Source organism: Macaca thibetana, chromosome 3 (genome assembly GCF_024542745.1).
Source record: "Macaca thibetana thibetana isolate TM-01 chromosome 3, ASM2454274v1, whole genome shotgun sequence".
Lineage (NCBI taxonomy): Eukaryota > Metazoa > Chordata > Mammalia > Primates > Cercopithecidae > Macaca > Macaca thibetana.
In genome coordinates, this window is record NC_065580.1 from 139,760,374 (window position 1) to 139,786,960 (window position 26,587).

Genomic DNA, 26,587 nt, shown 5'->3' on the forward strand with positions numbered 1-26,587 from the left:
AAGGAAGGAAGGAAGGAGGGAGGGAGGGAGGGGAGAGAGGCGGGAGGGGAGAGAGGCAGGAAGGAAGGAAGGAGAGGAAGAAAGGAAGGAAGGAGGAAGGAAGGAAGGAAGGAAGGAAGGAAGGAAGGAAGGAAGGAAGGAAGGAAAGAAAGAAAAAAAAGAAAGAAAGAAAAGAAAGAAAGAAAGAAAAAGAAAGAAAGAAAGAAAGAAAGAAAGAAAGAAAGAAAGAAAGAAAGAAAGAAAGAAAGAAAGAAAGAAAGAAAAAAAAAAAAAATTAGCAGGACCTGCAAAATTTTCAACTATCATCTACTCTGACCTTTTTCCCAATTATTATTTCTTGTGGTTGATTCACCAACAATGAACCCAAAGTGGGTTTACTGACCACCCACTTTGTGCTATATTGTGGTCATAAATTTATAAAACTGTGTCCTCATCCTGAGAAAAGCAAGACACATCAATGAAGAAAACTTGGCATACAAGGCCAGGAGCAGGGGTTACACCTGTAGTCCTAGCACTTTGGGAGGCCGAGGCAGGAGGATTGCTTGAAGTCAGAAGTTCGAGACCAGCCTGGGCAATATACCAAGATGCTGTCTCTACAAAAAATAAAAATAAAAAAATTAACCCAGCATAGTGGTGCACACCTGTAGTTCCAGCTACTTGGGAGGCTGAGGTGGGAGGGTCACTGGAGCCCAGGAGTTTTGAGGCTACAGTGAGCCATGATCGAACCACTGCACTTAGCCTGGGCAACAGAGCAAGACCCTGTCTCTAAAAAAAAAAAAAAAAAAAAGAAAGAAAGAAAAGAAAAAGGAAAAAACTTGCAATACAGTAGGGGGACTCTTGCAGGAATTAAAAAAAAAAAAAAATTCTTGCAAAATGCTGTGAATCCCGTGGTAAAATTTCACGCTCCCACAGTTCTGAAATTTTTCTTACACATAAGTTGGATGCTTTTTTGTCACACTCCAAGAATCGTGAATATAAAATGCATGACCAAATTTCATAAGGGAGACACATTCAGGTTTTATTATTCACTTTACGTGCATTGTCATAACTGCTGCTTAATCAAGTTTGCACAATGTCCTCCTGAAGACAAAACTACATAACTTCACAAAATTTAAATGTGCTGACATGGAGCAACTTCATCGGTGAATGAAACAATCATGATTTAATTGGTAGCAGCAGGTGTGACGTTTGGAGACGCACTGTTGACAGGAAAACACATGAGTGGAGAATTGGATTTCAGAAGTACGGCTCTGAATCTGAAAAATCCTGTTATGCTCATTTCTTTTTTTTTTAAAGCAAAAACCTACACTCGTGTTTCACAAACATTCCAGCAAACCAGTTTCCCTCTGGAGATCGGGGGGGTGGCGTAGTTGTGTGCAGCTGGGGTAGGAAGTCTGTAGTAAGGAGGTAGGAGATGGCCAGGAGAGGTGCCCACAGCTGTGAGCTGGAGAGCAAAATCCCCAGCCTTTGGGAGCAACTGGGCAACCCAGTGCAGGATGGGGAGTTGGAAAGGGCTGGCAGAGCAGTAATGCCAAGGTCACCCCTCCTTACAACAAGTGACTCTGGATGGGATGATGAGCCTGACTCTGAAGAGGACAAATGCACTATTTTCACAATACACACACACTCACATACACACCCACGTGAGCACGCACGTGCACTCACACACTCTCACACCTTCACACGCTTGCACAAACTCACTTGCAAGCTCTCACAAACTAACACATACACACACGCTCACACATTCACACTCTCATTTGCTCTCTCACACTCACACACACACTCGTGCTGCACACTCACACAAACACACTCATGCACACTTCCACACACACACTCTCACCAGAACACACGCTCAGCACCCTCAGACTCACTCAGGCACACTCACATTCACATACTTTTACACAATCATGCACACACACACGCACCTTCTCACACGATTGGATAAACACACACTCAGCCTCACACTAACACACTAAACACCCTCACCTACCTGAGGACTAAACTCTGACCATTTTCTTCTCTTGCCCAGATTCCTATCTAAGGAGCCTGGGGAGTCACGCCGTTCAAATCACAAAGCCTCATCACACAGGTTTTATTTTAACCCTATATAATGTGGCTGGCTTTCCAACCAGGCTCTGGCATAACATCGCATGGCAGGTAAGGAAGGAAATCAAAATATTTTAACCTCAAATATGTTTCTATGCCATATCTTTTGATTTGGTTTTAGACAGAGCCTTGCTTTGTTGCCCAGGCTGGAATGTAGTGGCGAAATCTTGGCTCGCTGCAAACTCTGCCTCCGGGGTTCAAGTGATTCTCCTGCCTCAGCTCCTGAGTAACTGGGATCACAGGGGCCCACCACCATGCCCAGCTAATTTTTTGTATTTTTTAGTAAGAGAGGGGGTTTTGCCATGTTGGCCAGGCTGGTTTTCAACTCCTGACCTCAGGTGATCCACCTGCCTCGGCCTCCCAAAGTGTTGGGATTACAGGCGTGAGCCACAGCACCCGGCTCTTTGTCATATCTCAAAATAGCGCTGCAAAGCTGTCTCTTGTGGTGGGGGTGGAGGGTGGGGGGGAATCTACATTCTGTAGAGAATCCCTTTCCCTTTTCCAGGCCTTTTTGATATCCAGGAGAGAGTCAACTAATAGTCTGACATCTTTTAAAATCTGACAAGAAACATTTACACACTATTCTCTCTGAAGCCTGCTACCTGGAGGCTGCATTTGCGTGATAAGAACCTAAGTCTCCACAATCTCTTATTTTATATTATTTTATTTTTTGAAACAGAGTCTCACCTGTCACCCAGGCTGGAGTGCAACGGAGCGATCACGGCTCACTGCAGCCTCCGCCTCCTCCAGCACAAGCAATCCTCCCCTCTCAGCCTCCTGAGTAGCTGGAAGTACAGACACACACCACCACACCTGGCTAATTGTTTTTGTATTTTGTAGAGACAAGGTATAGACATGTTGCCCAGGATGTTCTTAAACTCCTGGGCTCAAGTGATCCTCCCATGTCAGCTTCTCAAAATGCTGGGATTATAGGCATGAACCACCATGCCCGGCCTCTCACCATCCCTTGTCTTAACCCAGACATTCTCTTTCTATTGATTCCAGGTATTTAGATAAACTCTTTTAACCAGTTGCCAATCAGAAAATATTTGAATCCAGGGCTGGGAGTGGGGGCTCACGCCTGCAATCCCAGCACTTTGGGAGGCTGAGGCAGGCGGATCGCCTGAGGTCAGGAGTTCAAGATCAGCCTGGCCAAGATGGTAAAACTCCATCTCTACTAAAAATACAAAAATTAACCAGGCGTGGTGGTGCACGCCTGTAATCCCAGCTACTCGGGAGGCTGAGGCAGGAGAATCGCTTGAACGCGGGAGGCGGAGGTTGCAGCGAGCCAAGATCACACCACTGCACTCCAGCCTGGGTGACAGAGCGACACTCCATCTCAAAAAAAAAAAAAAAAAATCTTTGAATCCACCTATGACCTGGAAACTCCAGCTTTCTGTTGTCCCATTGCATATCTTACATGTATTGATTGATGTCTTATGTCCCCCTAAAATGTATAAAACCTAACTGTGGCCCAGTCACCGTAAGGGTATGTTCTCAGGGTCTCCTGGGGGCTATATCATGGGCCATGGCCACTTATATTTGGCTCACAATAAATGTCGTCAAATATTTTACAGAGTTTGAGTCTTTTCATCAACATACCCATGTATGCTCACACTCACGTAACTCACATGCTTACACTCATAACTCACACGCTGTCTAAACTCACACACACACACTTGCACGCTGTCTCAAATGCTCATATGTGCCTACTTGCTCACATACACACCAACACACATTCACTTACTCTGTCACACTCACATACACTCTTACATGTTCACACTCACATAAGCACACATGCACACTCATGCACTTACCCACGCACTTTTTTTTTCTCTTTTTTGAGCTGGGGTCTTGCTCTGTCACCCAGGCTGGAGTGCAGTGATGCAATCATGGCTCGCTGCAGCCTCAACCTCCCTAGTTCAAGTGATCCTCCTGCCTCAGCCTCCCAAGTAGCTGGGACTACAGGCATGCACCACCACACCCAGCTAATTTTTGTTTGTTTTTTGTTTTTCTTTCTTTTTTTTTTTTTTTTTTTTTTGAGACAGAGTCTCACTCTGTTGCCCAGGCTGGAGTGCACTAATGCAATCTCAGCTCACTGCAACCTCCTCCTCCCGGGTTCAAGCAATTCTCCTGCCTCACCCTCCCGAGTAGCGGGGATTACAGGTGTAATACCATGCCCAGCTAATTTTTGTATTTTCACTTGAGACAGAGTTTCACCACATTGGCCAGGCTGGCATCGAACTCGGGACCTCAAGCAAACCATCAACCTCGGCCTCCCAAAGTGCTAGGACTACAGGTGTGAGCCACTGTGCCCAGCTTTTTGTTATTTATCTATTTGTTTATTTACTTTTTTGAGACAGAGTTTCACTCTTGTTGCCCAGGCTAGAATGCAATGGCATGATCTTGGCTCACTGCAACCTCCGCCTCCCTGGTTCAAGCGATTCTCCTGCCTCAACCTCCCGAGTAGCTGGGATTACAGGCACCCGCCACCACATCTAGCTATTTTTTTTTTTTTTTTTGTACTTTTAGTGGAGACAGGGTCTTGCGATTTTGGCCAAACTGGTCTTGAACTCCTGACCTCGGGTGATCCACCGGCCTTGGCCTCCCAAAGTGCTGGGGATCACAAGCATGAGCCACCGCGCCAGTCCTGTTAACATTTTTTATAGAGGCGTTTCTTGCTATGTTGCCCAGTCTGGTCTCGAACTCCTGAGCTCAAGTGATTCTCCCACCTCCTCAGCCTCCCAAAGTGTTGGGATTACAGGCATAAGCCACTGTGCCCAGCTCCCAACACACTTGATATGCACATGTGCACACACACACACTCTCACATTCACGTGCTGCCTCGTTGCTGTGTTACAGGGTGATGCTAAAACGGGACTCATCACCCACCATTTCAGGAGGGGTCCCAAAGGCTTAGGACAATGCCATAGGTGCCCAGTGTCCCCAAAGTGAGGAGCTACAGCAGCCATGCACGAAACGTCTTGCCCGGTGAAACCAGTTCCAGCAGCCTTAGCATCTCCGCCTCCAGGCTATGTAAAGGAAAGTGGGCCAGGCAGGGTGGCTCACGCCTGTCATCCCTGCACTTTGGGAGGCCGAGGCGGGTGGGTCACTTGAGGTCAGGAGTTTGAGACCAGCCTGGCCTGGCCAACATGGTGAAATTCCGTCTCTACTAAAAAATACAAAAAAATTGCCAGGCGCAGTGGCTCACGCCTGTAATCCCAGCACTTTGGGAGGCCGAAACGGGCAGATCACGAGATCAGGAGATCGAGACAATCCTGGCTAACAAGATGAAACCCCGTCTCTACTAAAAATACAAAAATTAGCTGGGCGTGGTGGCAGGCGGCTATAGTCCCAGCTACTCAGGAGGCTGAGGCAGGAGAATAGCGTGAACCCGGGAGGTGGAACTTGCAGTGAGCCGAGATTGCGCCACTGCACTCCAGCCTGGGCAACAGAGCGAGATTCCATCTCAAAAAAAAGAAAAAAAAATTAGCCAGGTGTGGTGGCAGACGCCTGTAATCCCAGCTACTCAGGAGGCTGAGGCAGTAGAATTTCTTGAACCTGGGAGGCAGAGGTTGCAGTGAGCCAAGATGGTGCCACTGCATCCCAGCCTGGGTGACAGAGTGAAACTGTGCCTCAAAAAGAAAAAAAAAAAAAAAAAAAAAGTGAAGAATTCATGGTGGGGAGGGGCGCGGGGTTGCAATATCCTGAGCCTGGATTTCTTTGAAGAACGTGCTGACCCTCACCCCAGCACCTCAGAGGGGAGATTTAGCTGCTTCCTACCTTACTCCCAAGAGAACCCCAAGGAGAGTACAATACCCCTTCCCCAGTTTGGGGGCCACAGGAGCCTGGGAGGACTCTGACTCTAGCTTGGAGGGGAGAGCAGTGGCAGAGTACAGTAGCCAGCTCCCCTCTGCAGCATACGTGTGTATTTCACGTCGGCCACATGCGGAGCCCCAGCACCCCACAAAGGAAGCAGGACTTGCAAGAGGGGCATCTGGGACTGGGTGACCCAGCAGTAAGGGGGATCCTGGGAAGTCAGAGGTGGAGGCCACGGCTCTGAGCAGGCAGCCAGAACAGGGCCTCCCAACCCCTGCGACGTGGAAGTGCCCAGGCTGGGCATGCGTCGTGCCTGGGAGATCCGAGAACGCACCCTACGAAGGGGCCAGCAATCCACAGGAGTCACTCTCAGGGGCCATATCAACAGAAGGCAACAGTATCCACTGAGTAAGACTCTCTGTCCCGGCATCTGCCTGGCCCCCTTCTTTTCCATCCCAAGGGCCCCTAATCAGTATCTGCAAGTGAAAAATAAAGACAGATGGAGCGTGGTGTCTCCGGCCTGTAATCCCAGCACTTTGCGAAGCTGAGGCAGGTGGATCACTTGACATCAGGAGTTCAAGACCACCAGCCTGGCCAATATGGGGAAACCCAGTCTCTACTAAAAATACAAAAATTAGCTGTGCGTAGTGGCGCACGCCTGGGATCCCAGCTACTCAGGGGCCTAGAAAGGAGAATCACTTGAACCCGGGAGGTGGAGGTTGCAGTGAGCCGAGATCATGCCGCCGCACTCCAGCCTGGGAGACAGAGCGAGACTCCATCTCAAAGAAAGAAAGAAAAAGAAAGACCTAGAAAAAAAGAAAGGGCTCACAACCCTCTCGCTGCCGCGGATCTGCCAGCCAGAAGCAGGCCCAGCTGGGACAGAGGAGAAGCTTTTGTTTAGATTAAAAATGGCAGTTTTAAAATTAATTCCTGAAATGAGATTACTCTTCCGACTACAAGAGACCAGAAAAACTACAGAATCCACCCAGGGCCTGGAGCAGGTGCAAGGACCAAGCTGCTGTTGTCTGCACCCTGCTGAGCACAGCCGATGCCAAAAAAATCAGGTCCCTCCCTTAACCTCCACGCAATGGGATCAATGGAGCCCTGGGCTCAGGAGTGCAAGCTTGGCATTTGGGCTCTGCCCATAATTCACTATACAACATTGCACAGGTACCTAAACCTCTCTGAACCCATTTCCTGATCTGTGTGATGAGGATACCGGGGAGGCCAGGATGCCTGGTGTAAGGCTGTGAGTGTGGGAGGGGTGCATGGATGCCAGGTTTGCAAAATACAGACCTGACCTCATTCCTCTGAACCCACACCCTTCGGCCGTCCCCACTGTCATCAGGAGAGAGTCTGGGCTGCTGAGCCATGTGTGCTAGACCTTCTCCACCTGACACAGCCACCTCTGGCCCTCACCCACCAGGCAGGAGCCCTCCAGATGCACCAGACACTCTCACTTCAATCTGCGCTTGGAATGATGAAGATGGTAATGAGAACAATAAAAGTAGATATGATAGGCCGGGCGCAGTGGCTCATGCCTGTAATCCCAACCCTTTGGGAGGCTGAGGCAGGTGGATCATTTGAGGCCAGGAGTTCAAGACCAGCCTGGCCAACTTGGTGAAACCATGTCTCTACTAAAAACACACAAAAAAATAGCCAGGCCTGGTAGTGGGCACCTGTAATCCCAGCTACTCAGGAGGCTGAGGCACAAGAATCGCTTAAACCTGGGAGGTGGAGATAGAAGTGAGCCGAGATCGCACCACTGCACTCCAGTCTGGGTGACAGGGGGAGACTCTGTCTTAAAAATATATAAATATAATAATAGCTTCAATTGCAGACTCACAGTGTACTGAGTGATTTACATAAGCTGACTGAGATCAAGAGTTGTCATTATTCCCAATTTACAGACAAGGAAACTGAGGCACAAAGAGATTAAGCAACTTTGTCAAGGTGGTGGAACTAGGATCTGAACCCAGGCAGAATCGGTTCCAGAGCCCAGTAATACTAATTTGTGTTTGTTCAGCACAGGGGAACATTTTTCCTCTCATCTACACACAGGGACTGATCTTGGGCCCCTGATTCAGAAACAGAGCTAATATCTCTGGAGATGCTCTTTTTTTTTTTTTTTTTTTTTTTTTTTTTTTTGAGACAGAGTCTCCCTCTGTTCCCCAGGCTGGAGTGCAGTGGCGCAATCGAGGCTCACTGCAACCTCTGCCTCCTGGGTTCAAGCAATTGTCCTGCCTCAGCCTCCCAAGTAGCTGGAATTACAGGAGTAATTTTTTATTTTTAACCTAATTTTAGCTAATTTTGGTATTTTTAGTAGAGACAGGGTTTCACCACGTTGGCCAGGCTGGCCTCGAACTCCTGACCTCAGGTGATCTGCCCATATTGGCCTCCCAAAGTGCTGGGATTACAGGCATGAGCCACCGCTCCTGGCCACAGTGTTTTTCGGCCCCTCATTCTGAATTTCATGGGCTTGGCCTGTGCCACTTCGGAACCTGATGGCTGCCAAGTCCAGGCGCGGGGCACACCAGTAGGTGGCACTGTGTCACCATCCCAACGGGCCAAGACTCAGCTTTGTAGCCCCCCTGGGTCTCACCTGAATGCCCAAGACATGTTCCACATTTGTGGCCCTTCTTCCCAGTCTTGGGAAAAAACCTGAGGGAGCCTGGTCTCCTGTCCCCGTGAAGAATTGCCAGCCCCTGCTGCTAGGATCCAGTTGGGCAAACTTTCTTTTTTTGTTGCTTTTCTTTTTGTTTTGAGACAGTCTTGCTTGTTGCCCTGACTGGAGTGCAGTGATGCAATCTCGGCTCCCTGCAGCCTTCACCTCCTGGGTTCAAGCGATTCTCCTGCCTCAGCCTCCCGAGTAGCTGGGATTACAGGCACGCACCACCACACCTGGCTAATTTTTGTATTTTTAGTAGAAATGAGGTTTCACCATGTTGGCCAGGCAGGTCTTGAACTCCCGACCTCAGGTGATCTGCCCGCTTTGGCCTCCCGAAGTGCAGGGATTACAGGCATGAGCCACTGCGACTGGCCTAGGCAAACTTTCTAAAATGCAGATCCAGTTTGGGGACTGCCTTCCCTCAAAAATGGGGTGTACATATTTTATTTAACCTCTGACAGCCTTGAGGCCACACTCAGTTGAGGACACCAGGCTCCAAGAGGGGACTCAACTTCCTCAAGGCTCCCTGCAGAGTCACCAGCTGCACGGTAGTGTCAACTTTGCTGCTTGGTGGGAACATTAAGGGCCAATAACAAGGTCCCGGCCAGGTGCCACACAGTCCTGGGTGGGGGGGGGGGGTCCCTCCTACCCCTAAGACTTTAACAACTCTTAGATTTTGGAGGCAAAAACAAGATTGGCCTCTGATGCCTGGATTCTCCCCAAGGTGGAGGGGCCCCATCCATCCTGGACTTCCAGTGGTCACCAAGTCCACTGTATGGCCCACGGGCTCTGCCTGCTTTGATCTGGTGTCCTCCCTGGCCTCCCAGGTGACTTTGTTTTCCAGCCACACTGGTCTTCTCACAAATCTCCAGCATACCAGGTTCCCCACCTCTTTTTTTTTTTTCAGACGGAGTCTCACCCTGTCGCCCAGGCTGGAGTGCAGTGGCACGATCTTGGCTCACTGCAACCTCCACCTCCTGGGTTCAAGCGATTCTCCTGCCTCAGCCTCCGGAGTAGCTAGGTTCACAAGCATGCACCACCACACCTGGCTAATTTTGTATTTTTAGTAGGGACGAGGTTTCTCCATGTTGGTCAGGCTGATCTCGAACTCCTGACCTCATGTGATCCCCCTGCCTCAGCCTCTCAAAGTGCTGGGATTACAGGCGTAAGCCACTGCACCCGGCCCCAAGTGATGTTTTTAAAGCAGGAATCTCCTTGAACCCCTGCTAGCTTTTCTTCAATCTTAGGACAAGGCCAGGCATGGTGGCTTATGCCTGCAATCCCAACACTTTAGGAGGCCAAGACAGGAGGATCACCTGAAGCCAGGAGTTCAAGACCAACCTGAGTAACATAGCAAGACCCCCATTTCTACCAAAAATGTATAAATTAGCCAGGCATAGTGGCGCATGCCTGTAGTCCCCATGTACTTGGAAGGCTGAGGTGGGAAGATTGCTAGAGTCCAGGAGTTTTAGACCAACCTGAGAAACATAGCCAGACCCTCTCTCAGAAAAAAAAAAAGAAGAAGAAAATCAGTGGGACGTAGTGGCACGTGCCTGTAGTTCCAGCTATTTAGAAGGCTAAGCCAGGAGGATCACTTGAGTCCAGGAGTTTGAGGCTGCAGTGAGCTGTGAATGCACCACTGCATTCTAGCCTGGGCAACACAGTGAGGCCCTGTCTCTTAAAAGAAAAAAATCTTAGGACAATACCCAACTCCTAAGCCTAACCTTGTGTACTTTTGCCATCTGGCTACTGTCCACCTTGGCCACTCCTCCGCCTCTCCTTGGCCACCCATCCTCCCCGCCCCCAATTAGAACTCCGCCCCCATTCGGAACTCCGCCCCCATTCGGAACTCCGCCCCCATGCAGAACTCCAGCCCCATTCAGAACTCCACCCCATTCGGAAACTACCCATTCAGAACTCCGCCCCCATCCAGAACTCAGCCCCTATTCAGAACTCCAGCCCCATTCGGAACTCCGCCCCCACTCAGAAACTTCGCCCCATTCAGAAACTCCGCCCCATTCAGAAACTCCGCCCCCATTCAGAACTCCACCCCCATTCAGAACTCCACTGGCCATTTATGCATGTGCTCTGTCTCTGCCCAAGACATGCAGCCTCCCAGAGATCAGTGAAAGTGCTGCCTCCTCTTAGAAGCCCACCCTGACTAGCCCACACTCAGGCCCTTCCACCCTACAGCAAGCTGGGCCCCTTCAATCTACACCCTCAAAGAACCCAGACTTCTCTTCTAAGCACTTATGATTATACACCCATCTATGCAATTATTTGTCTGACATCCCTCTCCTCCACAGAGCCACTGGCTGCACCGCCTGCCTATCTTAGGGCTAAGCACATCGTCTGCACCCAATGAAGATTGGTGGAAAGAACGAAGCATTCAACGAACGGGGTGCCTGGATGCAGTCTCAGTCTGGGGGTGGCTCAAGCCTGTAATCCCAGCACTTTGGGAGGTCGAGGCGGGCGGATCACCTGAGGTCAGGAATTCGAGACCAGCCTGGCCAACATGGTGAAACCGTCTCTACTGAAAATACAAAAATTAGCCCGGCATGGTGGTGCACACCTGTAATCCCAGCTACTCAGGAGGCTGAGGCAGGAGAATCGCTTGAACTCAGGAGGTGGAGGTTGCAGTGAGCAGAGATTGTGCCACTGCACTGCAGCCTGGGGGACAGAGTGAGACTCTGTTTAAAAAAAAAAAAGCTGTGGGGGAGGGCTCCCCGAAGAAATGAGGTCCCCATCACTGGAGGTGAGTAAGCAGAGGTCTTGGCTGTCTGGTCTCCAAAGTGGATGTGCTCAAAAGCGTCACGAGGTCCCGCCTCGGGTACGGGGAGACATGGCACCATCCAGGGATCACCTGCTCAGAACGACTCTGCCAGCCCAGAACCTTGCCTGGGGGAGCCAGGTGCCCCCACCTTCACTGGACAGGTACCCCTTTCTCAGCCTCCATGCCTGCCCACCCCCAACTCCTCCCCTGGCCTCCACTTCCTCACTAGGAACCCCCAGGAGGAGAAACAGACTGGGAGGTTCCGAGTCAGGCTGGAGACTCAACAGGAAATGAGAGTGGGGGTTTCCGAGCAGGAGGCAGGGGATTATTAATCTCTTGATTAATCGCCGCGGGCCATCGGGGAGGGGAAAGGGGCTTCCCACTGCAGTTCTGAGGCCTCCAGCCTCCCCAGAATCCAAGCTAGGGGTTTCCGAGTGCCAGACAGAGTGGACAGTGGGCCCAGTGGGCAGGGTCTTCTGCCAAGCCTCACCTCACCCTCTGGCCCGGGTCACAGTCCACCTGGGGGTGGTGTGGGGGTGCGGACAGTGGATGCAGCCCAGACAGGCCCCCACTGCTTGGGGTGGGCAGCCGTGGTGAGCTTCTCAACCCAAACAGTCCCGCTAAGGAGGAGAGGCAGGGAAGAAAGAGCATGTTTTAAGAAAGCACTTCAATCCAGGACTTTGTGTTGCCTTGCGGGCATCCGTCCTGAACAGCAGGCGACCCAACCAGAGGGGGGAGGCTGGCGGGCAGGGGGCTGTCTGGCAGAGGGGAATGAAGGAGGCAGACGAAGCCCCGGAGAGTTCCGGCAAACCCCTCTGCTCAGCACATCTGGAAAAGGTTGGCTCTAATGCCATCAAAGGACTCTGAGGGGCCGGGGAGACAGCCAAGGGCAGGGGAAGCCTGACCGAAGAAAACTTAACCCCCCGAGTCCCTGGGACTCGTCCTTTTAAGTCTATCAGGCCCCAGAGCCCCAGCCCGTCCCAGCCAGCAGCCAGCCGAGGGGCTTAGGAGGGGACCAGGGCGGTGTCAGTGATGCTCAATGTCCGTGACGCCCAACCTCTCCACTGCAATGAACAGAGCCCAGCCGGGGCTGTGACCCACTCCAGAGGAAGGCGGGTGGGGGGAGGTGGGTTCTATTTCCCAGGATGGGAAATTGAGGCACAGAGGAGGGAGGCACGGCTTGTGCTATCTGCCTTTGAGTCCCCGACCCTCTCAGAAAAGTCACCCAGTCCAGTCCAGTCTCCCAGCCATCAGGGAGGGCATTGGCCCAGGGTGCCTGCCTCCAGCCAGGGGCTTCCTCCAGGGCCGACTGCATGGCCTGAACAGCTGTCTTTTTTTTTTTTTTTTTTTTTTTGAGATGGAGTCTCGCTGTCACCCAGGCTGGAGTGCAGTGGTGCAATCTCAGCTCACTGCAACCTCTGCCTCCCAGGTTTGAGCGAGTCTTCTCTCTCAGCCTCCTGAGTACTAGGAGCAATCGCCATTACACCTGGCTAATTTTTGTATTTTTAGTAGAGATGGGGTTTCACTATGTTGGCCAGGCTGGTCTCCAACTCCTGACCTCAGGTGATCTGCCTGCCTCAGTCTCCCAAAGTGCTGGGATTACAGGCATGAGCCACCGTGCTGGGCCCCGAAACAGCCCATTCTTCCCTACCAGGATCTCTTCCCCTAGTGAAATCTCCTAGTCCCCCAGGTCTCTGCTAAATGTCACTCCCAAGGGAAACCCACGGACCAGGTCTCCCTCCAATGCTGTGAGTCTTTCATGAACATGTCCTTCCCATGCCAACCCTGTACACACGAGGAGAGAATCATGTTCTCTCTACACACTAGTGCCTGGCCCTTTACTGCTCAGACAACATTAAATGAACAATCGAACAGATGAACAAATGACCTGCAAAGCCCCAGGCAAGGTCACTGTCCCCAGTACGCCCAACCAGAGCAGGCAGGTGCCTGCATTCTCGTCCACATCATGCTGTTGACCAACTGGGTACCCTGCCACGCGCCCTGTCCCCATGCTTACTAGTGAGGATTAGTTTTAAGTACCACCTTCTCTCCTCACCAACACACACACACACTACAACATTCCAACATTATTTTTAAAAGAAAAATCAGGCCAGGTGCAGTGGCTCATGCTTGTAATCCCAACACTTTGGGAGATAGAGGCAGGAGGATCACTTGAGTTCAGGAGTTCAAGACCAGCCTGGGCAACATAGTGAGACCCTGTCTCCACAAAAAAATAAGAACAAAAAGAAATTAACCAAGCCTGGTGGCATGTGCCTGTAGTCCCAGCTACTTGACAGGCTGAGGTGGGAGGACCGCTGGAGACCAGGAGTTGGAGGCTGCAGTAAGCCATGATTGTGCCATTGCACTCCAGTCTGGGTAATAGAGCAAGACCCTGTCTCTACAAAGAGAGAGAGAGAGAGAGAGAGACAGGATGGGAGGGAGGAGGGAGGGAGGAAGGGAAAAAGAGAAAGAGGTGGGGTGGAGAAAGACGGAGAGAGAGAAGGAAGGGAGGGAGGGAGGGAGGGGAGAGAGATGAAAGAAAGAAAGAAAGAAAGAAAGAAAGAAAGAAAGAAAGAAAGAAAGAAAGAAAGAAAGAAAGAAAGAAAGAAAGAAAGAAAGAAAGAAAGAAAGAAAGAAGAAAGAAAGAAAGAGAGAAAGAAAAGAAAGAAAGAAAGAGAAAGAAAAAGAAAGGAAGGAAGGAAGGAGGGAAGGAAGGAGGGAGAGAAAGAGAGAGAGAAGGAGAAAGAGAAAGAAAGAAGAAAGAAAGAAAGAAAGAAAGAAAGAAAGAAAGAAAGAAAGAAAGAAAGAAAGAAAGAAAGAAAGAAAAGAAAAGAAAGAAGAGAGAGAAAGAGAGAGAGAAAAAAAAACAGAGAGAGAGAGAGTAGGGGGGAAAGGGAGGGAAGGGAAGTGGATTGTGCCATTCACCAGATGGGAAAATCCACAAATAAGATGGTTGTATTATAGATACCTATGTTGCTTTCATCTCACAAGAAGATGAATGCATTCATTTAATGAACACCGTTGAGCACCTCAGTGTGCTGGCCCATGTAGTAAAGTCCTGGGAATAATGAGATGAGGACAGAGCATCCTGCCTTCAAGGCACTTCCAGGTTGGTAGGAAGAGTCAGCCCGGAAATCAAAGACTTTCAGTGTTCTGTGGATCCCCCTGCGTGGGCGCCCCTGCTGTGGCCTTCCCTTCTATTGCTGCTCTGACAGGGCCCCCTCTTTCTCTGAGCCACCCCGCTCGGCTTCTCCAGCACTGGTCCCTGCAGCTGTCCTTTCCCCGCCTGCCCCAGCCTGTCCCCCCTTTCTGAGGATCATTCTCAGTGGTTTATAAGCATCACTCCCCAAAAACTGCACTTGCCAGGGTCTCCAGTGACCCCAAACCTGATGATGACTCCTCTTCCCTCACCCTATGGGGTTTCTCAGAAGCAGCTGGGACAGTGCATTCTCTGTTCCACCCTCCCTCTGGAAACACCTCCCAGGATACCAGGAGGACACCTGCCTCTCCACCTAAGTCCCACCTGTAAGGTTGGGGTGCACAGGACTCTTCTGAGACCAGTATCCATTCTCCATTTATTCATCTCCAAGGTCACCTCCAGTCTCAGGACTTTATTCATTTTTTTTTTTTGATACAGGGTCTGGCTCTGGTCGCTCAGGCTGGAATGCAGTGGTATGATATTGGTTCACTGCAACCTCCACCTCATGGGCTCAAGCAATCCTCCCATCTCGGTCTCCTGAGTAGCTGAGATTACAGGCGGCCACCACCACACCCAGTTAATTTTTTTCTGCTTTTAGTGGAAACGGGGTTTCACTGTGTTGGCCAGACTGGTCTCGAACTCCTGACCTTAAGCAATCCACCCACACCTCAGCCTCCCAAAGTATTGGGATTACAGGTGTGAGTCACCATGTCTGGCCCAGCAGCATTCTTAATCATAATAAAAGAACGCACTTCTTGGCTGGACATGGTGGCTTACGCTTGTAATCCTAGCATTTTGGGAGGCCGAGGCGGGTGGATCACCTGAGGTCAGGAGTTGGAGCCCAGCCTGACCAACATGGAGAAACGCCGCCTCTACTAAAAATACAAAATTAGCCAGGCGTGGTGGTGCATGCCTGTAATCCCAGCTACTCAGGAGGCTGGGGTAGGACAATCACTTGAACCCGGGAGGCAGAGGTTGCAGTGAGCTGAGATTGTGCCACTGCGCTCCAGCCTGGGCGATGGAGTGAGACTCCATCTAAAAAAAAAAAAAAAATTACGCTAAGAAGACTAGGGGCCAGGCACAATGGCTCATGCCTGTAATCTCAGCACTTGAGGCCGAGGGAAGCCGATCATTTGAGGTCAGGAGTTCAAGATCAGCCTGGCCAACATGGTGAAACCCCATTTCCACTAAAAAAAAATTAGCCAGGTGTGGTGATGAACACTGTAGACCCAGCTACTTGGGAGGCTGAGGTGGGAGGATCACTTAAACCTGGGAGACAGAGGTTGCAGTGAGCCGAGATCATGCCACTGCACTCCAGCCTGGGTGACAGAGTGAGACTCCATCTAAAACAAAACCCAAAGTTCTCTGACATCTCTGATCTGATTTCATCTTCTTAACCTAATCATCAATTCAGTAATGCTGCTTCATCTCCTGCAAGCCAGGTATTGGGAACATAGCAGCCAATGAGACAGCCCCCACCTCCTAAGGCTCCCAGACTAGCAGAAAGGGCAGGCGATGAGCAATCCAGCCAGGGAATGAATGCTACATTTCAGAGAGTGACAAGGGCTAAGAATAAGACAGAGCAAGTTAAGAGGCTGAAGAGTGACGGATGGGAGGGGTCGACAGACTATGATCAGAGAACAGAATCAGGCGAGACCCAGTTGTTCCCATTTCTGGAGTGAGAATGGTCCAGGCAGCAGGACAGTAACCATGAAGACCCCGAGGAGGAACAGAGCTGGTATGTGGCAGCCCAGAGAGGTTCGTGGGGCCAGAACCCAGGGAGCAAGGCAGTGACTAGAAGGCTTTGGGGTCAGGAAGGGGAGCAGGCTCTACATGACGTTAGACCTCAGTCAGTCACGGAAAGAGGTATCAGCTTTACTGAGATGGGAGCTCCCAGAAGGTTCGGAGCATGGGAAAGACATGCTCTGACTTGGGATTTTATTTATTTATTTATTTATTTATTTATTTATTTATTTTTGAGACAGAGTCTTGCTCTGTCACCCAGGCTGGAGTGCAATGGCGTGATCTCGGCTCAACGCCACCTCCGCCTCCCGGGTTCAAGCGCTTCTCCTGCTTCAGCCTCCCGAGTAGCTGGGATTACAGGCATGTGCCACCATGCCCGGTTAATTTTTTTGTATTTTTAATAGAGACGGGGTTTCTCCGTGCTGGTCTCGAACTCCCAACCTCAGGTGATCCACCCGCCTCAGCCTCCCAAAGTGCTGGGATTACTGGTGTGAGCCACTGCATCCGGCCTTATTTTTTTGCTTTGCTAACGTGGAGTCTCTCTCTCTGTTGCCCAGGTTAGAGTGCAGTGGCACGATCTTGGCTCACTGCAGCCCCTACTTCCCAGGTTGAAGTAATTCTCCTGCCTCAGCCTTCTGAGTAGCTGGGATTACAGGCACGCGCCACCACGCCGAGCTAATTTTTTGTATTTTTAGTAGAGACGGGGCTTCACCATGTTGGCCAGGATGGTCTCGATCTCCTGACCTCAGGTGATCCACACCCCTTGGCCTCCTAAAGTGCTGAGATTACAGGTGTGAGCCACCGTGCCTGCCCCATTCCCTAGTAAATTATAGTAACAGCAGTAATGATGATAATTAAGATCAGCAATATGAAATTTCTCTAAAAGAATGAAAATTAAGTTTTATTATTTTATTTATTTATTTATTTTTAGACAGGGTCTCACTCTGTCACCCAGGCTGGAGTACAGCAGCACAATCACAGCTGACTATAGCTTCGAACTCCTGGGCTCAAGTGATCCTCCCACCTAGGCCTCCCGAGTAGCTGGGACTACAGATGCACACCACAACACATGGCTAATGTTTTATTTATTTATTTATTTATTTATTTATTTATTTGAGATGGAATTTCGCTCTTGTTATCCAGGCTAGAGTGCAGTGGCGTGATCTCGGCTCACTGCAACCTCCGCCTCCCCAGTTCAAGCAATTCTACTGCCTCAACCTCCCAAGTAGCTGGGATTACAGGCATGCACCACCCTGCCAGGATAATTTTGTGTCTTTAGTAGAGACGGGGTTTCTCCATGTTGATCAGGCTGGTCTCGAACTCCCGACCTCAGGTGATCTGCCCACCTCGGCCTCCCAAAGTGTTGAGATTACAGTAGTGAGCCACCATGCCAGGCCATGGCTAATGTTTTTTAAAAAATTTGTAAAGATGGAGGTCTCACTCCATGTTGCCCAGGCTGGTCTCGAACCCCTGGCCTCAAGCAATCCTCCTGCCTCAGCCTCCCATGTAGCTGGGACTACAGGTGTGAGCCACTGCCACCAGCCAAGTTGTTTTCATTAGCAAGGTTCCCACTAGTTACATTGTGCAGGAAAAAGGGAGACTCACAACAAACGCATGTTAGCCCTGACTGAATGTTCTGTTTTCACCTCCTAACTCCAAGGAGTAGGTGAGAAGAACTCCCTGGAAAGCCAGGCAACACCCACATCGAAGCCCCCAGTGCTTCTGAAACATTGTTCAGATAATTTCTTAAGTGGTAAAGGAGACAACTGTGCAACATTAATGATCACTTGAAAATTTTTCAGTCCAGGTCAGTGATTCAGGGGCTAGCTTGTCCAGCTTTTCTTATAGGTGCCTGCCTGCCTGCCTGCCTGCCTGCCTGCCTGCCTGCCTGCCTGCCTTCCTTCCTTCCTTCCTTCCTTCCTTCCTTCCTTCCTTCCTTCCTTCCTCCCTCCCTCCCTCCCTCCCTCCTTCCTTCCTTCCTCTCTTTCTTTCCTTCTTTCTTTCTTCTCTTTTTTTTTTGAGACAGAGTCTCACTCTGTCGCCCAAGCTGGAGTGCAGTGGCATGATCTCGGCTCACCGCAACCTCCGCCTCCCGGGTTCAAGCAATTCTCCCTGCGTCAGCCTCCCGAGTAGCTGGAATTACAGGTGCCCACCACCACGCCTGGCTAATATTTGTATTTCCAGTAGAGACAGGGTTTCTAAATGTTAGCCAGGCTGGTCTCAAACTCCTGACCTCAGGTGATCCACCTGCCTCAGCCTCCCAAAGTGCTGCAATTGCAGGCATGAACCACCATGCCTGGCTGCGTTATTGTGCTTTGATAGTTTAACGGCTTTAACTTGTTGAGACCAGGCGTGGTGGCTCACACCTGTAATCCCAGCTCTTTGGGAGGCTGAGGCAGGAGGATCCCTTGAAGCCAGGAGTTCAAGACCAGCCTGGGCAATATGGCGAGACCCCTGTCTCTACCAAAAAAAACTAATTAGTGAGGCATGGTGGCACATGCCTGTAGTCCCAGCTACTCAGGCTGGCACAGCAGGATCACTTCAGCCCAGAAATTGGAGGCTGCAGTGAGCCATGATTGCACCACTGCACTCCAGCCTGGGCAACAGAGCAAGGTCCTGTCTCAAAAAACCAAAAAACAAACAAACAAACAAACAAACAAAAAACAGAGAGAAAGAGTAGGACAGCCACTCCTCCAACAGAGCTCTAAGCCAAAGCCCAGCCTGTCAGTGTCACAGACAGATCAGACTTCAAAGACTTTTCTTCTCAGAAGCTGTTCCCAAATCAAGAGGCCATGACCTAGTAATCGGAAACTCCCCGAAAGGCAGGAGGATCTTGGAATTTAGCTCCTGGGGAAGTGTGGAAGGCAGAAAATAGGGAGTGTCTGTACCCTCTGCGGAAAAGGAAGAAGCTTTTTTTTTTTTTTTTTTTTTTTTAATTATTTTGGACCCATTGGCCATCTCTCTAGTACAGCATTTAAAAGCAGGTTTTTTTGTTGTTGTTGTTGTTTTGCTTTTGTTTTTGTTTTTGTTTTTGAGACGGAGTTTTGGTCTTGTTGCCCAGGCTGGAGTGCAATGGCGCTATCTCAGCTCACTGCAACCTCCGCCTCCCAGTTCAAGCGATTCTCCTGCCTCAGCCTCCCAAGTACCTGAGATTACAGGTGCCCGCCACCACATCCAGCTAATTTTTGTATTTTTAGTAGAGACTGGGTTTCACAATGTTGGCCAGGCTAGTCTTGAACTCCCGACCTCAGGTGATCCGCCCACCTCAGCCTCCCAAAGTGCTGGGATTACAGGAGTGAGCCACCGCACCCGGCAAAAGCAGCTCTTTCTAATAAAACTGAAAATGAATGACGTTCCGTTTACCTAGCCATTCCCCTTGCAGAATGACCTGTATCAAAACACTTGTATGCAATAGGGGTCCTAAGTGAAGCATCTCTACTGTTAAAGAATGAAAACAGGAAATCACCATTTGACAAACACCATAGCATTAACTGTTGCAAGCAAGATGATAGTGTGATGAGAAACAGGATATTCGTACAGGTTTAAAATGTCTCCCCACAACGTACAAATAAATGACAAAGGGAAAGATAACTATGCAACAGTGGAGAAACATGGCAGATACCATCCTAAGCAATTTTTTTATTTTTCCAGGCTGGAGTGCAGTGGTGCAATCTTGGCTCACTGCAATCTCCACCTCCTGGGTTCAAGCGATTCTCCTGCCTCAGCCTCCTGAGTAGCTGGCATTACAGGCGCCCGCCACCACGCCTGGCTAATTTTTGTATTTTTAGTAGAGACTGGGTTTTGCCATGTTGGCCAAGCTGCTCTCAAAGTCCTAACCTCAAGTGATCCACCTGCCTCATCCTCCCAAAGTGCTGGGATTACAAGCGTGAACCACCACACCCGGCCAAGATTAATTTAAATCAGTAGACTTGGAGTAAAGCAGGTTGCCCTCTATAATGTGGGTGGGCCTTGTCCAATCAGTTGAAGGCTTTAAGAAAAAGACGGACTTCCCCGGAGGAAGAAGGCATTTGACCAGCAGCCAGCCTCCCACCTCAAGCTGCAACGTCAGCTCTCTTCCCTGGGTCTCAGCCAGCCAGCCCACCCTGCAGGTTTGGAATAATCGCCAGTCTCCATAATCATACGAGCCAGTTCCTTACCATTTCAATCTCTCTCTCACTCTCCCTCTCCCCCAACCCGTCCTATTAGTTCTGTTTCTCTGGAGAGCCCTGACTCATGCAAAGTGTCCCGTTAGGGAGGGCAGAAAGGAGGAGAAGGGATTTGGAGTTTGAGGGCAGCCGCTGCGCCGTGCTTGGGGTAGAGGCCCCAGGCTGGCTGGCTGTGGGAAGAGTGGTTTGGGGAAGCCAGTCCCTGGAGCTAAGCAGGGCATGGAGAGGAGGAGGAAGGGAAAAGAAGGAGAGTTGGAACTTTGGAGACCGTGAATGCCAGTGTCTGACTCCAAGATGTCTCTCTGCGGATTCTGAAGAGCCCCTGAGGGCTGTGGTCTGGTCAGGGCTGGTGAGAGGGAAGGGCTGACTATGGGCGGGGCTGGTGAGAGGGAGGGCCTAGTGAGGGGCGGGGCTGGTGAGAGGGAGGGCCTAGTGAGGGGCGGGGCTGGTGAGAGGGAGGGCCTAGTGAGGGGCGGGGCTGGTGAGAGGGAGGGCCTAGTAAGGGGCGGGGCTGGTGAGGGGCGTGGCTGGTGGGAGCAGGGCTGGTGAACGGTGGAGCTCGTGAGGGTCAGGGCTGGTGAAAGGCAGGCCTGGTGAGGGGCAGGCCTGGCGAGGGGCAGGTCCAGTGATAAGTAGGGCCAGTGAGAGGGACATGCCTGGTGAGTGAGGCGGTGCTGACAGAGGCGAGACCTGTGAGGGTCGGGGCCAAAGGCAGGCTGGATTTCCAAGGTCATTGTAGCCCCTCGTTCCAGCCCGGAGCCACAGAGCTGGCCGGTTCCCTCTTCAGCCCTACCTGGCCTTCCCCGACCTCGGTGGTCTTCTGCCTGCCAAACGCCCACTGGGTTGTGTGGTTCTGTTGCGGTGGGAGCACGTCTGTGACATCTATGCACACACACATATATACCCCATATACACACACCCATGCCTTATATACAGAAGGTGCTTCATAAATGCACGCTCAGCCTTTGTCTGTGAGCACAGCCCAGCCTCTCCCAGAGCCGTCCTAGGACTGGGTTTGTCCGAGGGAATGGGAGGGAAGGGCAGAGCGGCCTAGCCTGGCGGCCTTTACCTCACGAGGTTGGCACAGGGCCCCGGCCACCGGCAGCTCTGGTACACACGCTGGACCACCGTCTCCGAGCCATTCTGCACCTGGCAGGACACCGTCCGTGTCACCGTGTGATGGCACCAGTGCCTGTGGAGAGAGCAACAGTCACATGAGCCGTGCCTGTTCCCAGAGCTGCCAACTTCAGGTCAGGGGGTCGTGCTGGACAGGGAGGGGTCCCCACAAACCTGGGGTGGAGGCTTGCTCTCTTGGATGGGGGGTCCACTGAGACCCTCTGTCTCGGTCTGAGGGGAAGAGAGAACACTTACAACCCTTGGCCACCAAGCCTTGGCATCATTTCCGTCACTGACCACCCAGTGTGGAATTGGTGAAAAAGACTCAGTCCTGCCCCTGGAAATCTCACCCTGGTGGGGAGAGGAGATGACATAGTCCATAGGAACAGCAGGTAACAGGTTCCATCACGTGCTGAGCACAAGAGCTATAGGAAGGGAACAGGGCACCTCGCCCAGCAGGCCCTGAGGCCACCAGCTGAGTACTGCAAGATAAGTTAGCCAACCAACCAACCGACCAACGTGTGGGGGCCATGAGAGGGGACACAGCCAGCAGGGAAGGCAGCAGTGTAACAGGCACAGAGTGGACAGAGACCACGGCAGGTCTAGCCTGCAATGAGAAGTGGCCAGGCCAGGCACAGTGGCTCACACTTGTAATCCCAGCAATTTGGGAGGCTGAGGCAGGAGGATCTCTTGAGCCCAGGAGTTCAAAATCAGCCTGAGCCACATAATGAGATCCTGCCTCTACAAAATAAAAATTAAAAAATTAGCCCAGGCGTGGTAGTGCACACATGTAGTCCCAGGTACTCAGGAGGCTGGGGCAGAGGGATGGCTTGAGCCCAGGATCACAGTGGCGATGATTGCACCACTGCACTCCAGCCTCGGGAACCAAGTGAAACCCTGAAGAAAGAAAGAAAGAAGGAAAGAAAGAAGGAAGGAAGGAAGGAAGAAGGAAGGAGAAGGAAGGAAGGAAGGAGAGAGACAGACAGAAAGAAAGAAAGAAAGAAAGAAAGAAAGAAAGAAAGAAAAAAGAAAGAAAGAAAGAAAGAAAGAAAGAAAAAAAAAGAAAGAAAGAAAGAAAGAAAGAAAAGAAAGAAAGAAAGAAAGAAAGAAAGAAAGAAAGAAAGAAAGAAAGAAAGAAAGAAAGAAAGAAAGAAAGAAAGAAAGAAAGAAAGAAAGAAAGAAAGAAAGAAAGAAAGAAAGAAAGAAAAGAGAGAAAGGAAGGAAGGGAGAGAGGGAGGGAGGAAGGAAGGAAGGAAGGAAAAGAGAGGGAGGGAGGAAGGAGAGGGAAAGGAAGGAAAGGGAAGGGGAAGGGAGGGAGGAGGAAGGAGAGAAAGAAAGAGAGAGAGGAAGGAAGGAAGGAAGGAAGGAAGGAAGGAAGGAAGGAAGGGAGGGAGGGAGGGAAAGGGGAGGGAGGAAGGAAGGGAGGGAAAGAGAGAGAAAGAAATAAAGAGAGAGAGAGAGGGAGGGAGGGAAAGAGCCAGAGAGAGAGAAAGAAAGAAAGAGAGTCAGAAGGCTGAAGGAAGAGGAGGCAGGAGAAAGGAAGAAACCTGTGACCTGACAGGCTAGGGAATAAATGCCTTCAGAGTACAAGAAGCAAGGGGCAGCGAGCCTGGGCAGTGGAGAGAAGGAGGGAGGAAGGAAAGTACACAAACAATACGGGATCAGGTCAAGGTGCTCCCACCTCCTCCTCCCATCCCCATAGCCTAGAAATTGAAAATTGAAAAATAAGTCCCGGGCTAGGTGGTGGCTCATGCCCATAATCCCAGCACTTTTGGGGCCATGGAGGATGGATCACTTGAGCCCAGGAGTTTGAGACCAGCCCGGGTAACATGGCGAGACCCCATCTCTACAGAAATGTTTAAAAATTACCTGTGGTGGTGCACGCCTGTAGTCCTAGCCACTCAAGAGGCTAAGGCAGGAGGATCACTTGAGCCCAAGAGGTTGGGGCTACAGTAAGCTGTGGTCGTGCCACTGCACTCTAGCCTGGGTGACAGAGTGAGACCCTGTCTAAAAATAATATTAAAATAAAATAAGAAAAATAAGTCCTTAAGGGCATTGGAAAGAGAGAAGCAATGGACCAGACATTTGGAAGCGTCCCTAAGAGACAGAAAGTAGATGGGCCCACATCGAAGGTGAAAATCACAGCCAGAAACAAACAAAAGAGGACTGGGGCTGAAGCTGGGAGCCACAAGGGGGCACAGATGCAGGGATGGACCCAGAGGTGACCATCAGAGTGATTGGTTAGGGGACTACCATAGAAGGAGCTGGACAGGTAGGACCCAGGTCCTAGTCCCTGCTGGTTTCAGGAATCAGGCATTGGAGGCTGAGTGCGGTGGCTCACACCCATAATCCCAGCATTTTGGGAGGCCAAGGCGGGAGAATTGCTTAAGCCTAGGAATTCTAGACTAGCCTGGGCAACATAGCAAGATCCTGTCTCTACAAAAATTATATATATACGGCCGGGCATGGTGGCTCATGCCTGTAATCACAGCACTTTGGGAGGTCAAAGTGGGCGGATCATCTGAGATCAGGGGTTCGAGACCAGCCTGCCCAACATGGTGAAACCCCATCTCTACTAAAAATGCAAAAACAAATAGCTGGGCTTGATGGCATGAACCTATAGTCCCAGCTACTCGGGAGGCTGAGATAGGAGAATCACTTGAACCCGGGAGGCAGAGATTGCAGTGAGCCGAGATCGCACCACTGCTCTCTAACCTGGGTGACAGAGCAAGACTCCATCTCAAAATATAGATATATTATAGGTATAGATATCTATAGATATATCTTTATATCTATGTCTATATAGATAGATAGATACACCTGTATCTATGGATATGTAGAGATACGTAGATATGATAGTGCCACTGCACACTGGCCTGGGTGACAGAGTGAGACCCTGTCTCTATTTAAAAAAATATATATATATATATATTTAAAATATATATATATATATCAGGCATTGGATTCACCTGTCCTATGGTAGGTATGGTCAGAGGAGTGGGTGCTGGGTGATCTCAAAAGCTGGTGACCTTTCAGTCATGGGGGATAGAAAAGAGAAAAAAAAAAAAATGCTGGTGACCTCCAGGAGAAACAGGGTCACTCTCAAAGTCAGACAGATAAATGAATTCTTACACACTCGTTTCCCATTCTTCATCCATACCTCCAGCCCACCAATAGACAAATTCTCAGGAAACAGGAACAAGCTAATGGAAAACCCCAGATACCAAGACTTTCAAATTATTTAAGGAAAAAAGGCCAGTATCATGGAAGAAAGGCACCAACTCAACAGGCAATAAATCACATCCCCTTAAAAAATAGTAAAGCAAATAGATGGAGACAATTTTTAAAAGCATAATTAATCACTCACTAAAAAATTCTGGTCAGGCGTGGTGGCTCACACCTGTAATCCCAGCACTTGGGGAGGCTGAGGCGGGTGGATAGCTTGACCCCAGGAGTTTAGACCAGCCTGGGCAACACGGTGAAACACGGTATCTACAAAAATATACAAAAATTAGCCGGGCATGGTCCCTGACACTCCTGTGGTCCCAGCTACTCAGGAGGCTGAGGCAGGAGGATTGCTGGAGCACAGGAGTTTGAGACTGCAGTGAGCCATGATCGCGCTGCTGCACTCCAACCTGGGTGACAGAGCAAGACCCTGTCACATACACACAAAAGAATATATGAAATAAATAAATTCAGTATCTTAGAAGTGAAATGTATGACTGTGAAAAACAGAATGGAAACAGCTAAAAAGCGAACTAATGAGCTGCAAATCTAAGTTGTGACCTTCCCCAGAAGACACTGCAAAAAGAAAAGGAGATGGAAAGCAGGCAGAAACAGGTAACAAGGGACCTAGAGGAAGACCAAGGGCCAACATCTATCTAGTAGTAGCTCTGGAAGGGAAGATCAGAAAGAACAAAGAGGGCTGGGTGCGGTGGCTCGTGCCTGTAATCGCATCACTTTGGGAGGCCGAGGCGGGCAGATCACGAAGTCAGGAGATCAAGACCATCCTGGCTCACACAGTGAAACCTCGTCTCTACTAAAAAATACAAAAAACTAGCCAGGCGTGGTGGTGGGCACCTGTACTCCCAGCTACTCGGGAGGCTGAGGCAGGAGAATGGCGTGAACCCGGGAGGCGGAGCTTGCAGTGAGCTGAGATCCACCTCTGCACTCCAGCCTGGGTGACAGAGCAAGACTGTCTCAAAAAAAAAAAAAAAAAAAAAAAAAAAAAAGAACAAAGAGAAGCATGCATTTGAAGAAATAACAAGAAAATTTACAAGAGCTGAAGAAAGACATGAGTTCAGGCCGGGCGTGGTAGTTCATGCCTGTAATCCCACTACTTTAGGAGGCCAAGGCCGGTGGATCACTTGAGGTCAGGAGTGTAGTGGCACGATCATGGCTCACCACAGCCTCAACCTCCTGGGCTCACGTAATCCTCCCATCTCAGCCTCCCAAGTAGCTGGGACCACAGGTGTGCACCACCACACTGGCTAACTTTTGCATATTTTGCAGAAACGGGATCTGGCCATGTTGCCCAGGCTGGTCTCAAACTCCTAGGCTCAGGTGACCCTCCCACCTCGGCTTCCCAAAGGGCTGGGATTACAGGTGTGAGCCACCACGCCCAGCTAAACACAGGTTTAATAGACATGAAGAACAAGGAAAAAAAAATCCATATACAGATTTAAATGTATAAGCAAATATTAGGTATAATCTTACATCAAAAAATTTCAAACTCCTGACTACTGGACAATTTTCTAGGAAAACACATATTACCAGTACTAGCACAGGCAAATATACATGAAAGCAGTTGGGTGCAGTGGCTCACGCCTGTGATCCCAGCCCTTTGGAAGGCTGAGGTGGGAGGATCACTTGAGCCCAGAAGTTCCAGACTAGCCTGGGCAACGCGGCAAGACTCCGTCTCTACAAAATAAAAAGTAAAAATTGGCCGGGCATGGTGGCGTGTGCCTGTGGTCTCAGCTACTCGGAAGGCTGAGGCA

At 50.2% G+C, this 26,587-nt stretch overlaps 4 protein-coding genes across 14 annotated transcripts in view; 2 read left to right on the plus strand and 2 right to left on the minus strand.

The window, feature by feature from the left end:
- IFT22 (intraflagellar transport 22) overlaps positions 1–26,587 on the plus strand; it is a 984,170-nt gene that overhangs the window by 850,157 nt on the left and 107,426 nt on the right. The gene's annotated exons all lie outside the window — the stretch shown is intronic.
- The window catches only part of CUX1 (cut like homeobox 1), a 1,083,765-nt gene that overhangs the window by 824,064 nt on the left and 233,114 nt on the right, over positions 1–26,587 (minus strand).
- The window catches only part of FIS1 (fission, mitochondrial 1), a 386,064-nt gene that overhangs the window by 173,127 nt on the left and 186,350 nt on the right, over positions 1–26,587 (plus strand). The window lies entirely within an intron of this gene.
- COL26A1 (collagen type XXVI alpha 1 chain) overlaps positions 1–26,587 on the minus strand; it is a 203,275-nt gene that overhangs the window by 115,747 nt on the left and 60,941 nt on the right. For both annotated transcript variants that reach the window (XM_050783734.1, XM_050783735.1), the window contains exon 2: positions 21,544–21,666. In XM_050783734.1, coding sequence (XP_050639691.1) covers positions 21,544–21,666 — 123 coding nt within the window. The remainder of the gene's footprint in view (positions 1–21,543; positions 21,667–26,587) is intronic.